Genomic DNA, 18,552 nt, shown 5'->3' with positions numbered 1-18,552 from the left:
ACTTAGCTGGAAAAAAAATAAAATTGCATACAAATTGAAAAATATGGTCATAATTGAAAAATGCCTCACTTCAACTGTACAAGGTAACTGACAATAAATAAACTAGGGAATTAGCCTGCCAGCTAACTAGCTAACTGACTAACCAACTAAGGAAAGTACTGTAATGTATAAACGACCGAACAGGCTACCTAGCTTGCTAGCTAAATTACTGAATGAACTAACAGAAAAAATAAACCAACCAACAAGCTAACAAAGTAGCTCAATACCTTGAGAGCTAATTTATTTGGTTAGTTAGCACGTTGATACCTCGATAATATGTACTGTACCTAATATTTTGAAGGTTTTTTTTTTTAGTGCAGAAAACCCACTGGAATAGTGTTAAATCAATGACATTTGGAGAGTCGTGCCTTTTTTTTTTTTTTTTAAATGAAAATTTATTACAAGTCTAATGCGGTTTTGTCAACGCCCTTCAGGTTAAGTTTTTGTCTACCCCATACAAAGGAGAAACTAGCAACATTTGGTCCCGTAAATGGTAAATGGACTGCTTTTTTATGAATATAATGTGTTATGCATTCTTTCTTTGTGCTTCAGTGACAGAAACTGTAACAGAAGCCGTGCTGTCAACCACGGCGGAGCCTCATCAGATGCCTCTGCTGATGCAGCTTTACACGTCGCCTGATTACCGCTCACCCCTGGACCTCAATACCAAGGTGCAGTGCGACAAGAAAATCTATGCCGAGGTAGGAATAACAACACGTCCCAGACAGTCTGAATGAAGTTGTAGGTTGCAATAAGAGCTACAATGGCACCCAGAGGAGTGCGGAATTGTAATTAATTTAGAGTAAGAATTATGAGATGGTTCCCTTGTTTAGTTTCATAAGGATCTTTTATTTTATTGATGTTTTGTCAGATTTCGGGGCACACTCTGGGCGACATTGTCCTGACAATCAAAGTGATGAGCTGCGTCGTGCGCTCCAAGGGCTCCTGTCCGGTAGTGCAGGAGCTCCGCTTCATTCCAGAGTTCTGCTCCTCGAATTCGTGCCCCAACAGCACACGACTGAGCTTCTCCTTGGATCAGCTACAGGAGCTCAGCTCCGCCACTTGGGACCTGGAATGTTCTGTCAAACTGTGCTACAGCGAGGTAACGACTCAAAACACGCTCCACTTTTTAGAACCACAAGCAACGCAAAGGACGTGACAGCTCATTAAATCGAGTGAGAAATGTATCGCATCACCCACCGTCTGATAAATAACTGGCGAACATGGAGGATGCCAGGGCAGGATTTGGGCTCATTAAAGGCTCAAACGCCGAGCAACTTGGTGAAATGTTTGCCTTTTGCTGCTCACCAGAAATGTGGCGACGGAGGACGAGTGAAAAGGAACTTGGAGGTCACCCAGCCTTGTCAACAAACACTCAGTGAGTTCAGCTTGATCTCCAACATTTGTTCTACTCGCTGCTTTCATTACACATTATCAAAGATGATATTTTGCTCCAGTTGGCGTTCCAGGAGACGCGGACATGTGGGCATCCATGTGTCTTTATGTGACGGGGAATTGTGCAACTTAGCCTCACTCTTTACCGCTTCTCTTCATTTCTCCATTATAATCATTTATTTTTTTAAACTACACTCATTTAATTACGTAAAAAAGAAATATTGTGTTTGTATTGTTTGTTTTATTTTTACATTGTCAAAACTCTTTTTTGCAAACAGTTTATTATGGGATTGATATGAAGCAAGCATTAGGGGTGCTGCTTGTTATTTTTTTTTATCTTTATATATATATATATATATATATATATATATATATTGAATATTTTACATTTACAAACTAATTTCAAATAATTTAAATCCTAATGATATATTTTATTATTCAATTTGTTTCTTTTTATTTTGACATTTAAACTTTACTTTTTAATTTTTTTCTGAATGGATCAAATATTAGTATTATCTATTTGAAATTATTCATAAATATAATGTAATTATTCATCTTTTTCCCCATGGTAAAAAAGAAAAAAATACTATTACTTTTTCTAATGTTCACTCTTCAAAAACTGCAAAATACCAATACATATTTTTTTTAAATAATAATAATAATAATTATTATTATTCTTGCAATTGTAAAAATTTGCTTTCTTTATTTTTTTCACATTTCTCCATTTTTACATAACACCAGTACAGTGTAGAAATACACTCTTTTAGCTGTTGCGACAGAACTGAAGGAATAGTCAACTATTTTGTTCCCAAATGGTCAATGTGGTCTTCTCGCTCTGTGTCCTCACTGCTGGATGTAGTTTGGGTAGCTATTGTTTCTTTGTGTGCGGCAGAAATGGCGTGCAGGCGGTTGTCATAGCAGTGAACTCAGGATGCCGCCTTGCAAGAGGGTGCGGAGCCGAGGGGGGCGGGGGGCTCGTCCTCGAGGAAGGACTGCAGCTTGACCTTGTGGCCACAATCACAAGTAACGGCCCTCAGGGGACGCGGCCCGTAGCTCTTTGTGTTTTCCACGGGGTTTTTTGACTGCGCCGCTGTCCAAACACAGGCGCTGGGCCTCCAGCTATTGTCGACCCATTGGATGGCCATTACTCAAGCACGCAGAAACACTTGGATGATTCCAGCGGTGGAATCACGCGAGGAAGTGCAGGTTGATTAAAAGGAGGGGAAACTGCAGGGTTTTTTTTTTTTTTTGCTTTTCCCCCTTATCTTCTTTCCTATGGGGCACATACCACAGTGGTTTCGCAAGGATTTAGAACAATTTTGTTATTTTTGTAGAATATTAATTTCAGTATCTTAATTATATTTGTTTAATTAATCCAAATACAGGCACAGCCACTTGTTTTACAACTTACTTGGAAATTCTGTTCCTCCATACTTTCCATGTATTACAGCCATTTTTTTAAATAATAATTAAAAAAAAAGCCTTAAAAAATGCAATGCCTGCGTGACAGCTAAGAAAATAGCATTTTTTTCTTCATTTTTTTTAAACGACATACTGAAATCTGTCTTTTTATTAGAAAAAAAACATAATTTTTCTTTTTTTATGATATTTTTATTTATTTATTTTTTACTTAAAAACATGTCAAAAGTCAGGTATTTTTCTAAATAAGCACTATGTGATACTTAAAGATTTTCTGAAAACAGACATCGTAGTTGTCCCGACCCCAGAAAAAAAAAAAATCTAAAGCAATACTTTAATAAATTTAGATTTAATAAAATAAGTGTTTTTTTTCCCTCTCAACGAATAACAACTGGTAGAATAACAAAATTAAGCTCTTTAATAAACTATCTATATTTTTTCATTTTTTTGGTAGTTTTTCTTAAAAGTGATAAAAATTCATCGTTTTGTTTTATTTAAAAAAAAATAAAAATAAAAAAAGCCAAAGAAATCCTCTTCTTGGAGTCCCACTCCCACCAAAAAAATCATGTACTTACTGTTTTTCAGAAAACAAATAAGTGTTTTGTTTTGTTTTCAGGAAAAACTATTTTTCCCTGAAAACTAAGAGAAACAAGTCCAGTAGTTTTTCTAAAAACTAATGAAATATTATAGCTGTTAACAAAAGCAAACTATTTGTTTTGTTTTCCCACAAAAAATGAAGCCGTCGTATTGTTTTCCCCGAAAAAATATTGTTACACATACACACACATACACAGAGACGGCAAAGAAATGCTGTCGTTGGCGTGACTGTGCTGGCCCGCTGTCTCGTCATCCTTTTCCACCTGCTCCTGCTTCCTGCTGCTGTTTGTTCAGCTTTGCAACCAAAGTGCACCAACTGACACCAGCGACCAATTTCCAGACGATTGATGTCACTGTGGCCCAATTTGGTACGATTTCCTTTCTCCTGACTCGTCTCCCTGGGTGCAGTAACATCAAGCATCCACAGGAAGCCACTGTTTTGGTCACTAGCTGGTGTGTAGGTTCTTTGATGATTCTTATTCAAACTGAGAACAAATATTCCGTAATGTGGTTTGCGGGAAGCTTTACCTGTAGATTTCAACATTGTCATAAAGATCCTTTTTCCACACAGGTCAACAATAACTATTTCAAAGACTGCACATGCCGGGCCAGTAGTTGACAATGGAGGAAAAAAAAAAGAAAAAAAAAAAGAAGCTTGACGCACCAACCAATACATACTCTCAATAGCAAAGTCTGTATTGCATCCAGGCTAATTTAGTCTGACTTTCCCAATTTAGTCTTCTCGGGTTGTGTGAATCCATTCAGCTGCATTGAAGCAGCTGGAATAAAACTCACTTTGGCAGCCTGACATCATGTTTGCCACATTTTGCCTCCAGGGTGTTCACTGCGACTGTCAACATAGTTGACTACTGTGTGTACCAATCGAGCAGAAGACATGTGGGGAAAGGTTCAGTGCTGTCATTGTTGAAGGTTGCATCATGTCTTCTTTTCTTTTTTTTTTTCTTGTATGTTTCAGACACTCCCTGCTTTGATTTTGGCCTCCCCGCCATCCTGGGCATCGCCTTCGGAGGCTTCCTGATAGGAGTCTTACTAATTGGAGCGCTGTGGTTTATCAAAATTAAAACAGGTAGGTCTATGTTTCATAACCATAACAATACATAAATAGTTTGTTTGACTTGTGGAGAGAGTGTTCGCTTGTTTGCTTATATGTTAGCTCGGGTTATTATAGTTTTTAAATTTTCATAATAGTTTTTTTTTTTTTTTTTTTTTTTTTTTTTTTTTAAGTTTTAGTTTTCAGGACCGCTCTGTTAGTTATTATTAGTTCAAAAATGCTTAATTTTAGTTAGTTTTAGTATTAGTTTTTGTTTTTAAAAATGTAAATAAATTTCCTTAAATCAGATTTAGAAGGCGAATGTAAATTAATTACCAAAGACGAAAACTAAGGATATTATTGTTAGTTTTAGTTTTCGTTTTGTTTTTTGTTTTTTATTCATTTTTAGTTTATTTTATTAACAAAGATGCATTGTTGAATTTTAGTTTTAGTTATGTCCAGAGTTCCCGTGGGGTCTTACAAAAAAAGTCTTAAAAAGTCTGAAATTCAGAAACTTAAATGTCTTTTAAAAAAAAAAAACACACCCATATTTTCATCCCAGGTCTAAAATTTGATTTACCCTAGTCTAAAAATTTACATCTGCTCCGTCCATTCTGAGAAAATAAACATGCGATTTTGACAGGCGAAAATGTCATATGTGGACAGCTGCATGTACTGCTGCTGTCACAATAAAGCTGTCTGGAATATGTATCTACTTTTATTTTGTAGATACTACAGGAAGTGTTAATTTAATGTTCATGTCGTATGAGAGGGGACAAAGTGCTGAAACAAAGTTGGTCTAAAATTTTTCTAATAATGGTTGAAATAGGTCTTAAAAAAAGGTGTACAATTTAACTTAGTCTGAAGAAGATGGATGGATGCAAAAACCCTGTATGTCGTTGATTTTAGTTAACTGAAATAACCTTTTGTTAGCAAGCAATACTTTGGTTCTCAACCAGTGGTCTGTGGGCCACTTTAGATTGGGCTAAATCCACAAACTAGAAAAATGAGTACTTACGTGGAAAGTTTCTTTGCAATGGGGAAAAGGCCCAGTGATGAGACAACACAAGAGCCTATGACCAAGAAGAAAGAGGAAGTTGCATTCACAGAAAATAGCAAGCGAACTACTTGAAATGTGGATTGAGCGGCTCTTGATTTAGCGTTCTGGTGAGTTATTCATGAACTTTATACTTGTTCTGCAGTGCCTCACGTTGGTACATTTCAGGAGGACACGGCTTATGTGGTTAACTCATTCACTCCCAACCATTTTCACTTAAGTGTTTTCCTGGATTTTGACTAATTTTTCAAAGCCCGTGAAATATTATGTTCTATAGCTATAAAAATATGGAACATACCAATAGAGAGATTAGAGTCTCTTCTATTATCAGATAAAAAAAAGTATATTCCTATCCGTTTCCACTGTGCAGCAATTAGCAATAGAACATGGCTAAGTTTCATCGTTTTTCTGCTTAGAACTGTGGGAAAACTGTGGGAGTTTTAACATGGCCTGGTTGATCTCTTATACTCTGCTGCCACTCAACCATTTTCTACAGTAGAGAGACTGCATAAAAGCCTTCTCTATGCTCTGGCATAAAAAAACAAAAAATTTATAAATACGTCTTTGGGACACTTAAAACATTTAAAATATGACGTATTTATACGTTTTTGGGAGCTAATGAGTTAAATAAAAATGTGGCCTCACGTGTATCGTTACAGTATATCTGCAAATTAACCCAATTTTTGTGTTACATCATTCATGACCGTTACCATAGTGACCATATTAAAGCGTTGTACTTGTTCTGGTGTTTGTGCTACTAGTACATCAAAAATACATAATGGATTTGCGTTTGTTGTTGTAGCATTTTATTAATCAGCCAACCAGTCATATGTTGTTCCACTGCTATTCACGGAGGATAGGGACCAGGTTCTGCTGCGAATGGAGAAATTATTCACTAACGTAATTGACGCCATCCTGAAAGGTGCCTAAAGATTGCCACTAAATGGTTTCTATTCTATTATGAGGGGCGATGGCCTGACTAAATAAAGCTACTACCCTCATTTCAAAATAGTTTCCTGGCTTTGGTCCGAGCACAAAAACAGCATGCGATTTATTTTGTATTTTTTCAGTGCATAATGGAGGATAGGTTCTCCAGAAATATCCCCAAATAGATGAATTTGCATGAATCACCAGTATACAGGGAACACTGTTTCCTGTTCTTTACGTTAACAGCATTTATGAACACTCCCACATTTTCCATGCTTGGCCGAGGTTATAACGTCGTTCTGCTCGATTCAGGCTACCCGACCGGACTAGACATGGCCTCCTCTCTGTCTTCCGGCTGTCCCTGCACGGGAGCCAAGCAGCAGCCCATGTCATCGAACCCCTCTGCCTCGGAGAACAGCAGCGCTAACGCGAGCATCGGAAGCACCCAGAGCACCCCCACCAGCAGCATGGCGTGAGATTAGGGCGAGCGGACCACCACCACCAGCAGAGACATTATCGCCCCACCTCTTAAAGTTTATGTCCCCCATTTAAGAGATCATCCCCTTTTATTATTTTTTTAGAATTAAAACTGGCCATCTTTGACATACAAGCCTGGAATTGATGCAGTCGTGCTGTTTGCATTGTCGGTTGGAGGCGGTGTCTAATGGATGGCGTGTGACGCTCACCTCTGCGGTCAGCCTTTTAAAGTGCGGCTTCCAGACAGGAAGTTAAAGAGGGCAAGAGGAAAAGAAAAACAAATTGGCTCACAGCAACAGGAAAAACAAACCCTGTCCCCCCCTGAGAGCCAGCAGGAAATTCACCGCATTCCTCCACCAATTGTGACGGTTGCGATCGCCGGCGCAATCAAAGTCGGGACGGCGGGAGATGGAGCAAATAGCGTGCGGGAAAAAGGCTAGCTGGCTGCGTCCAAACGGTTAGCGAAACCCTGAAACCGTTTTCTGTCTCCGGATTTGCCGTCATCTTCCATGACTTCTTTGATGCTAACAACAACGAACACCTAGATGGGAGATCGTGAAAAGACCAACATGGAAAAAAAAATACTTTTACTAGCTGCATCCTATCAGTTAGTGTAACTGTACTTGCAATATGCTCCCTAAAAGTGTGCCTCTAGAGTCACAGTGAACCGTTAAAACAATTTTGATGCTAATTATAATGCTGTTATGCTATTATGTTTGAGATGTTGGTTGAAGAGACAAACTCTAAACATGCTTTTCTACTGTGTCCAAAAAGTTAGCAAAATGTTTCAAATGCTTCCAGAAAGAAGTATAGATCTTATATTGGCTATTCTGTAGGAAAAGAAGTAGGCTAAAAAGACAAATGTGGGGAAAAAAAGCTAGCTGGCTGCGTCAAAACAGTTAGCCAAAGGTTTTCAAAACTCCCTGGCACAGGTTGCAAATCCAGGTCCAAAAAGTAAAAACCCGAGCTAGCTCCGCAAGTGCTCGGTTTTCTACTAGGGAGCTAGCTACTAGCTAGCTAGCACAAGGGGCTAAAGCTAAACTGTGGCAGTTTTTTTTACTTTCTGTACTTGGATTTGCCACCTCTGCTTCCTGAAAGAGGTATTTGTGTATGCCTCCATAGTTCCCTTTGTCAAATGTGACATTAAGCACAAACTGCTCTTATATTAGCTAATGGGGAGACAAAAAAAATCTAGCTAGTTGAGTTCAACATCTACAATTGTCACTGAAAGAGGTATCAGTATCTGTATTTCCTGCCGTTCTTTTCAATAAATTTGACACCAAACGATAACAGCTCTGCATTAGCTTATCAGGGGAAAAGTGATATGACGTAAAGACAGATTTGAAAACGTTAGATAGCTGCATATAAACAGGTAGCAAAATATCTCAAACACTGTGAAAGACGCAAATGTCTTCATATTTTCTGTTGCCCTTTATGACAGATTGGATGCTAACTGTAAACTCTTTGATTAGCTTTCCGGGGGACGAGAGATGAAGCGAAAAGCCAGACGTGGAAAATAAACTAACTGCATCCAAAGAGTTAGCAAACGTCAGTTAGCATTGCGAAGAATATTCACCCAAGACTGTCATATTCTCCGTTGCCACCACTAACAGTTCTGAATTTAGCATTTCCTGCCGAAAAACAAAAAAACAAAGACTGAAGGAGTCTGGATGCTCCGAAGGTAGCAAACTGTTAGACAACGTTAGGAAATGTAGCATTGTCATTATAGCACAAGGACAGAACATTGACGTTGCCTCAAAGTCAACTGCTGGACAGAAGCTGCGAACCGGATTGGTGTAAATGTATGTTAAACCTCTCACAATTCCTGTAGTACAAAAAAAAAAAATGCATAATTGCAGGCAATGTAAAAAAGAAAAAATAAGTTATCACTGCCTATTACTGTTACATGATTTTAATGTGTTCATTTAATGGATGTAAGCAGTGATTTCCAGCTGGTTTCTTTCAACAATTCACGGTCCCTAATCTATGATCTGATCGGTAGTTTCCATAACAACACTGAATTTTGTGTCCAATTAATCATCTCTCCAATGAAAAGCACGCTTCTCCGATGTTTTTCCTGTACTTCTATGTTAAAAAACAACAACAACAAAAATCATGTTTTCTTTCAAGAACAGACAAGACAAAATATACTTTTTTTTTTTTTTTTTTTTGAAAAATAGCAAATTCAGTTGATTTTTTTTTCCCAATTTGAAAGAAAAGTTATTTTTGCAGAAAAATTAATAGAAAAAAAAAAAACGAATTTATTTTTAAAAGGGGAAAATTGTATCTTAAAAACAAACAAGTCATGCTTTCCTACCTGAAAAACAAACAAAAGTCCAAGTATTTGTTTATGCGACAAACCAAACCTAAACTGCTTGTTATTCCCCCACAAATTTATTTATTTTTTGTTTTGTTTTATGCGAAACACAAAGGAAAGTCATATTTGTTGCTTTATCTTGGAAAAATAATTTTATCATATTATTTATCCAAAAAAAAGAAAGTCACTCGTTTGTTGTTGCTTGAAAAAGAAAGTTTGTTTTCAAGGGAAAAAAAAAAAGTTGTCTTCCCTTGAAAAACCGTTATACTTTTCCATTTTTAAATATCCCCCCCCCCCCCCAAAAAAAAAGAAACAAAAAAAACAAAAACAACTACTAAGTCATTGGAAAAAAAAAAAATTCATTGGACTGTCTTGATTGGTTGGATTTTTCCTCAATGCAGCTATGAGGCTCCGCCCCTCCTATTTGCATGTTTTTGTGTGTTCTGTGTGTGAATGTGGATCATAAAGGGCCAGTACAAATCGCCACTTGAGTATTTGTGCAATATATGGAGAAGCGATGACTCACTATTATCGTTCTTAATGTTTTAAAATGAAACCGTTTGATTTCCTACTTTTGTTTTAACTGTCTATATGAAGTTCAATCGTGCTGCTGCTGACATCATCACATCCTGTCTCAATATGTATCATAGAAGAATTGCAGGATCAATGTATCTTCACCATATTTCCCAACCTTTGTATGTAATGTCTGTATCTTTTGTTGTACAAGTGTATGATATCTACTATTTTCTCCCTCCATTTTGAAGAATTGGGACCAACTCTCAATGAGGGCACTGACCAAATGCACAATGTTTTTTGTTTTTTGTTTTTTAAATAAAAATGACATGAATAAAGTGATTATGACTTTATGGATATATTGTCATTCTTTTTCACAAAGCTGTTGAAGTGTGGGGAAACTTCAAAAAGCCTGGAAATGAAACGGTGAGAATTTGTTAAAATAAACAAGATTGCACAAAGGCCTGAAAAAATGCGCAGATTGAGAATTTTACAATAATAAAATAAGGCGGGCTGTTCAAACACCTGAGAAAGAGGTACCCAATGAATGTGCAAGTAAACATGACTGTAACAGTGGAAGTCTGAAAAGGATGCACTGGGTGAAAATTTGTTGCAAAGAAACAGAACTGCGTCTTTTTAATTGCTGTCAATTATACGCTGACATGTTTGTACTGAGCAGCCTCGACATCTAATTTGTTCATCCATTTTCCATGTTTGCATTAATGTCTGGGTGAAGCTGCATGTGGCTCTTTGCGTAACTTCTGTTATGAGTCATATGGAGCTTTGGTTTTGAAATCCAAGCGCCTTTTAAGTGTGCATGTGTTTATGAGGAATGAAATGTTTTGCATTGCCTTTTGGCATTGCACAAAAATGCACTGTGGGCGTGTGCATGTGTGTTTAGCGTGTGGTGACCAGCTGACCACCACCAGATGGTGCTGTTTCTTAACTGTCCTCTTAGGCCACAGTCGTCACAAGAAAAGAAGATAGCACCCACCTATGAACTGTTGTTTTTTTTTGTTTTTTTTGTTTTTTCTGGGTAGATGTTTTTGATAAATATGACTTTGACAACAAAATTTTTGAAAAAGAAGAGTAATGTCAGACATTCCATAAAAGAAAATTAAAATAATCAAAATGACACAATGATACAAAATGACATGTCAGATAATACATACTTAAAAAAAAAAAAATGAAAAAAAAATAATCTAAGAAATTATTAGATGAGATTTTTCCTGGCTAAAAATGCTCTCTGGGGCATTATATGGCCTCTGTTGCTCTCTCAAATCCGAATCTGTTGCTGCCTGCCTGTTAGTTTATATTGCATGGACTTGGAGTAGTGCAACGTTTTTAAAGTCAATGCGGTTGATACGCCTTCTCCTCCTGTGCGAAGGCAGATATGGAAATAAGTCGTGGCTACATCGCACGCGCACGTAAACGAAGAGATAAACCGGCGACTGGCTGCAAAGTCAAAGGCGGCTCCGTGCGCGGAATGCCGAGGTCGCCTTGTAAACAAAGCCGCCGCTATTTAGCTGCAGTTGGCTTAATGAAAAGGAATGATAGGGCATGGGGGGTGAGGGGTGGGGGTGCTTGGGAGTCTTTGTGGCTGGTGGAGGTAGATTGGTCACAGTGGATTGAGAGAGCTGGGCTGGACAGATAAATATACTAGTGGCCAAATGGGCAATTACAAAGGCAAAAAGATAACACGCTTTCAAGGCGACTACAATAAAAGATTAAGCACGGTGTGTGACAGTTTCTGCAATCGTGCGCTCTGACAAGACAAGGCAGCAGATGGCAATGAAAAGTCGCGATGTACGGTAACAGTTATTTTCCACTGAAGCTTCATGAAACACGTGCAATATTTTATTTACTCCACTAGATGGTGCTCTTGTTTTAAAGATGCTGTTGCAAATGTAATCAATTTTCATTGCACTGGGCTTTATCTTTAAACTCAGAGCACCATCTAGAGGAGTAAAAATATCGCTTCATGTGCTTCATGAAGCTTCATTTTACCATCACGACGAGATAACCAGTAACTTCCTGTTTCTCCAAAATAGTCCCCGTCCAGAAATAATGGGCATTATGTGTGCTGAAAGTCATTAACTCATTTGCTCCCAATAACTTCTAAATATGTTTTGTTTTGTTTTTTTGTTTTTTTAATGTTTTAAGTGTCCCAAAGACATATTTATACGTTTTTTTTTGTTTTGTTCTTTTATGCTACAGCATACAGAAGAAATGGCCAGCAGGTGGCAGCAGAGCAAAGGAGATCAACCAGGGCCATGTTGAAAAAAATCTAAATTACTCACAATTCTAAATAGATTTGTGAATAATAATGAAACTTAGCTATATTCTAATTCTAATTGCTGCAAACCAGAAACACAGAAATATACTTTTTTTTCCCCTGATGAAAGAAGAAATTTTAATCTTTCTTTTGATAGGTTCCATGTTTTTATAGCAATAGAACAAAATATTCTGTGGGCATTGCAAAATCAGTCAAAATCCAGTAAAACAGCCGGGAGCGAACGTGATTGCTTCTGTGAAAATGGCTGGGAGTGAATGAGTTTTAAAAGGGAATTCAACCTTTAACATTTCTTGACAAAAACGTGTTATATGTGATCTCACTCGTCTAATTATAACATCCTGATTATTTTTACCTTTGTGGAATATGAGTTATGAAGCAAAGTCCAGCCTTTTTGCCAGTTGCTGTCGACTGACATCACAGTTGCTCGGGCAACAACCAATCATAGCTCACCTGAATTCTCAAGCAGAGCTGTGATTGGTTACCTGAGACCTGAGCAACTGTGTTGTCATTTTCACATGACAGCAAGTGGCAAAAATGGCTGCCTTGTGATATAGATAAAAACTGCTGGATTTTGCTTGCTTGACCCATATTCCAGTAACGCAATAGAATGTATTATTGTGATTTTTTTAAATTTCTGTATTTATTTTTTTCGGTTGACTTCCCCTTTAACCAAGATTAATCAACATTTCGTCTTCAAAAAGCCTCTTGTCGTTTCCGCCATATAAACAACAGCAGCAAAAAGAGTTTCTTCTGTTTCCAAACACCGAGCTTGAGGCCCGTATTGACTTTGTGTCAGCTGACCCACTTGGCCTTTTATTTTTGGTGGGAATGGCCTGTCACTCTGTGAAAGGAGATGGACATGGGGGTCTGGGGTGCGGGAGGCAGGGGGGATTTCTCTGAGGGAAGATGGCCGGTGAAAGGTCACGGTCAATAAAAGCCTTTTAATCCCGCCACCTTGGTTCCTGTGCCCAGGGAATATCAAAGTCATCCCAATCTCTAAGGGTGGATGGTGCGGACGGCGGGTTTTGTGCGTTAGCCTAAACAGCCAAAAGGTTAGAAGCAGCTCGGGTGTTTGTGTTTGCTCTTTCCGTCTCTCTCTATTTCGCTCTCTCGCTCCCTCTCATTGTTTGGAGATAAGAGATGAAACGTGGCCGCTTGCTGTTTAAGGCTTAGCGATGTTCCACGGACCACGAGCAAGGGAAGATTGCACCGCTGTTATTTTGTTACAATGGCGAGCAGCACAAGCGTCTCTGTCATGGCTGCTCAGCACAATATGGCCTAAGCGACGACAATCTCAGAAAAAGATCAGCCCATTTTACAAAACAGTCCGTCCAGGCTGCACAGTGCGACTTTTCCCCATGTTGTTATTTGGTATAAACAAAACCAGACAGCATTTTTCTTTTTTTTTTTGCATTGATTCGTCACGTGGCTGCTGTTAAAGTGATCTATTGTGTTGTGATGAGATGTGATTGTTATGCCATGTACAGTAGAATAACAGTGACTGATCTGATCATTCGGTTACACACAGATGTTCCACAACGGTTCATGTTTTTTTTTAATTATTATTTTTTTTTTAACCTCACGTAGCTCTGGGAGTGATTGTCATGACTATGCAAGAATGTGATTGTTATGACACATGCCCTGCATAACATCGCGGCGATGTGAAAAACACGTGTCCATTTAAGCTAAATATGACTTCAAAATCTTACTGTGTTTTAATTCCCTTTTGTGGATTGCTAGTCTGTACTTTAAAGAGTAATTTGAAAAGTATTATATGAATAAACTATGCTTCACATAACCAAATATGGCACGTGTAACATTAAAGGGATACTTTACTTATTTAGCCATTTTTGGCAGTCAAACATGAATATTTTGTCTATAATTAATTTGATACTTTGATTATTTTTCACATACAATTAGTACCTTTAAAAACACATGTGAATGTCACATGTCCAAACCGAGAAAACAGGTGAGCTATGATTGGTTACTGGAGCCCTTGTGATATCATTTTCAGTCGACAGCAAGTTGCAAAATATGTTTTTAAAAGGTACTAATTGTACGTGAATAATGATGAAAGTATCAAATGAACTCATTCAATCCCAAAAACGTGTAAAACAGTTTTCTTAATACTTTGTCCTTCTCCCCCCGCCCCCCCCCCCAAAAAAAACACGTTTAAATGTTTGTTTTGTTTTGTTAATGCAAGAGCATACAGAAGGCTTTGATGCAGTTTCTGACATGAAGAGGTGACTTAAAGCAATGCTAGTTATTTAAAAAAAAAAATGTCCAGCGGGTGGCAGCAGATTATAAGAGATCAGCCATGTATCAACAAGCTCTTTTTGTCAGTGTTTTCACCAGGAATGTGAATATTGGTGGAACTTAGCTATATTCTAATGCTAATTGCTGCAAAACTGAAACAGATACAAATGTATTTTTCTTCCTGGTGAATGAAGAGAATATAATCTTTCTTTTGGTAGGTCCATGTTTTTATAGCAATAGAACACAATATTCTGTAGGCCTTGCAAAATCAGTCAAAATACAGTCAAACAGCTGGGGACAAAATATTAACTTTTCATTGCTATAATGGGCTAAATAAGTGAAGTATCCTTTTAATGTTTTGACTAGCATGCTGACCATCGCCATATGACATCATGACATCTTCTGTATATAGATACAATGTTTTAATATTAGTGATATTCCACAAACGTGATTGTTATGCCACACATCCTGTCGATATGGGAATGATGAAGAAATTTGACCCAAAGTTTGAAGTTTGTCAAACTGCCTGCAATCTTGTGTGCACCTTCTTCAACCCCGAGCACTCTTGGTTGCTTTTAAAAGTTCCTGTCTGAGAGCCAAACAAACCGACACGCGGCAAACTAACACTCCCAAAGTCAACAATTGGAAAAAGCAAAAAGCTATTACCTTTTAAAAAGTAAAGCACAGGTGAAGGGGTTGAACAGAATTGTAAACAATGTTTTGAACCACACATTTGTACATGGAACCTCGAAATTGAAGTTGTTATGCGTAACTGGGAGTGAGGTTGGGATTCAGGGGAAGGGTTGAGATTAGGGTTATTTTGCGACATAAACACCATGTTTTGCGTAGTAGGTAAACTTTAGAATATGTCATCTTAATAAAAAAAAACAAAGCAAAACAAAATACATTTTCTACAGTGCTTGTTCTCATGAGCACATATAAAAACTGGATTGAATTTCTAAGTTTTGTACAACTCATAACATAATAAAACGATAACCGATAACTCTTCTAATCTACAAAAAATCAGCATTTTTTGGTGACAATTTTTTATTATTTTTTTTAGACATTAACCCATTATAACCTATGCAACCTAAGACTAAGATTCAAGATTCAAATAGTCCTCCCAAAAAATGTAAAAGAAATAAAAAATAAAATCATCAGATTTTTGTTGATTTTTCTCTGTTATAAATACTAGTAATGTAACGATATTCTAACATCACAATACGATATCATCACGATATGAAGGTCACGATATGATAATTCTCACAATATTGTTTAGGAGGTTGTTGATACAAGAAAAGGTCACAATATTGTATTTCAAAAAAAAAAAAAAAAGGGCTCATACTAAAAAAAGAAAACCACAATGTTGTGCATTGTAAAGCAATGCATATAAACAACCTACAATTTCTAATAAGACTTAATATTGAGGCACATACTTGCTAATGCACATACATTCCTCCAAATATTAACTCGGTTTACAAGCATGTTACGTTCACCTTCATTTGATGATTAGCATGGATTTTAAACATGGAAGGACCAAAACATGCCTCGTGAAAATTCAACTGCACTAAAAAACTAGCCACCAGAGGGTGCTAGAAATGCACAAATGGAAATCAACCAGACTTTTTTCATAGACGTGTTGCTTTTAATATTGTGACATGACGACGACGATATATTGTGACAGTTTTAATATCGCGATATCACGATATTGCCGTTATTGTTACATCCCTAATAAATACATAAACTTAACGATTATAATATAGGTGTTCTGCCTTAATTCATATCTTTTGTTGTTCTATTCTGCCAAAAATCCAAATTTGCATGGGCCTAAAAAAACAAAACAAAACAAACAAACAAAAAAACCTCAATGTCGGTCGGGATCTAATAAATTCTTTAAATGAACCCAAACCAGGTTTTTGCAGTTCATCCCAATCATCCCCTGGGATACAAACGTAGACAAAGGTCCGTTGGATGTGATATCTTGACACCATCTTGGACAGGTTACCCTTCTCGATGACCTTTTCCTGCACAGGAATACTCTTTCAGAAGGCACTTTTCAGAATTAATAGATTCCTCTGTTCTACTCAGACGGATTAAGTGACTTAACAGGATCTATGTGCCCAAAAAAAAAAAAATCAAAACGCGCCAAGAGAGCGATGGCCTAAGTGGCGTCTAATAAGAACTTGCAAGGTAATTAAATGCAGCGAATGACTCGAGTCGTTTTCAAAAGCAGAATCGCGGCGTGAAGGTTGATGGGGGGATCGAGAGGAGCGAGCCGAGCTTAAAAAGAGGATGAGTTGGCGGCGGCGTAAATCAAAGATGGCAGCGCTCATCAAGAGCTCGTAACGTACGAGGGCCTGAGTCGCAGGTCCTGGCAGGTGTTTTGCTCTTTGTTTCCCGCAGAAACGCCATTCATCTTACGCAAAGTTCATTTTTAAACTATTCATTAGTCTGTGCCAGCTGTTGCTGTCTAGATGCACCCTGTGAATTGGCTAATTATGGCGGAGGGTGTGGAGGATTCTGACCTCTGATCACAAAAAGAATGGACTGACCAGAAAATACTGAGTATGTTACCCCACCTTAAGATAGGGTTAAGACTGAGTTGGGTAAGGTTCGGGTTGATGTTTGGCGGTTAGTATTGTTATGTGCTGGGGTTGGATCCCAAAGCGCAGAAACAAATAAGGTTCTAACTATTTATTCACATCGAGAGGCGTCGAACAAACTTGACTAGACGAGAAATGAAGAGAGTTGCACAGAGAGACAGTGGGAACAAAAGTAGTAATCCGACAAAGACACACACTAAGAAAGCTTATTTAGACAAGGAATCGATCTGATTGGTTGTAGCTAGACATGTGGGTAACAGGACTGAAATGGAATTATCTGATTGGCTGTTGACCAGGTAAAGGTAAAGATTGACATCACATAGCCTAAAACCAGTTGAAACTAGATGCTGGTTACATCAGTTCAAAACAGACACTTGACCTCACGGTCATGAACCCACCTTAAAAGGTCATGAACTCAAACTTAACCCTTGTGTGACTCCAGACATGACAAATATTGGGTTACAGCCCCATTATGATTAGGGTTATTAGGACTAAATTTCCTTCATTTGGACCATTTCATTGATGTTCTTCCGTTCCAGTCCACTGTGCAGTTTTATTCTAAGATACCATGCCACCTAAAGGTCTTGCACTGTCATAGCCGGTAACACACAAACGTGACACAACTCGCCTTTAGCAGTGCAGAGCATGACAGCCAGAGCGGCGTACATAAAAATTAATGTGCCCTTTACTTTTAATTAATTTAGCCCGACCCAATTTTTTTTTTTTTTTTTTTTTTTAAAGATGTAACTTTTTCTTTTTGAAAAGGTTATGTGTTTTTTCAAAAATGGGTCCAGCTGTACAGATGAGCCAGGGAAATGATGTATTTATTATTTAGCATTGTTCAAATTATTATTCAAATTATATGTATGACAAATTTTGTTGTTATTTATTAATGTATATAATTTCACATATTTTCGATGATATTTGAAATTATTCTGCACCAAAATGAAAATGTTCATTTTATTAAGCCAGGTTAGTCTCGTCGAGATTAAGAACCTCTTAAGGCCAAGACAGACAGCGGCAAAAACACAAAGCTAACAAACATTTGGATTAAATGAGTCATGGCAAAGAGTAAATTGTTTTAAACACCCAAACTAAAATATCAGCATTCTCTGAAAGCTGCTTTCATATCTTTCAATTTATATTTATATTTATATATGTAGACTTCAGTTGGCAGCTTCTTCCATTTGGGTGCAGCATAACAGCTAAATGCAGCTTCACCATGTTTGCTTTGATTGTAAGTATAAATACACGTTGTACCCGTCGGTTAATATGATGTCATTATGGCTTTGCCATGACATCATCCCTTAATTTACAACAAATTTCCAGTTGCATTTTCTACTAATAATTTTCTGCGGATTGCACTGTGATGTAGAATCCATTTAATTTATTTGTCATTCAGGCTTTAAAATACAATTTCACAAAAGTCACACAAACTTTTTATGTTTGTTACATTGTGTAGTTATAATGATTTGTCTTTGCTCAATGGTTGTCCGGCCTCATTTCGGAGCCAGTGAAGTAACATACACTTTGACACATGACAGAAGCATTTTAGTTTGTGTCAAAGCTGCCATTTGAGTAGCAATGCGCTAACGGCCGCGTAAA

The 18,552-nt window shown here is 37.5% G+C and overlaps 1 protein-coding gene across 3 annotated transcripts in view; it reads left to right on the top strand.

Annotated features, from left to right (window-relative positions):
- The window catches only part of eng (endoglin), a 42,508-nt gene extending 32,944 nt beyond the window's left edge, over positions 1–9,564 (top strand). For all 3 annotated transcript variants that reach the window (XM_077498092.1, XM_077498094.1, XM_077498093.1), the window contains exons 9-13: positions 592–740; positions 911–1,141; positions 1,351–1,417; positions 4,427–4,537; positions 6,798–9,564. In XM_077498092.1, coding sequence (XP_077354218.1) covers positions 592–740; positions 911–1,141; positions 1,351–1,417; positions 4,427–4,537; positions 6,798–6,961 — 722 coding nt within the window. In that variant the 3' untranslated portion in view covers positions 6,962–9,564. The remainder of the gene's footprint in view (positions 1–591; positions 741–910; positions 1,142–1,350; positions 1,418–4,426; positions 4,538–6,797) is intronic.
- Positions 9,565–18,552: the final 8,988 nt, after the last annotated feature.

This window comes from Festucalex cinctus, chromosome 15 (genome assembly GCF_051991245.1).
Source record: "Festucalex cinctus isolate MCC-2025b chromosome 15, RoL_Fcin_1.0, whole genome shotgun sequence".
Taxonomy (NCBI): Eukaryota; Metazoa; Chordata; class Actinopteri; order Syngnathiformes; family Syngnathidae; genus Festucalex; species Festucalex cinctus.
Note: the sequence above shows the minus strand (reverse complement) of the source record. Positions and strands in the feature narration are given on the sequence as shown.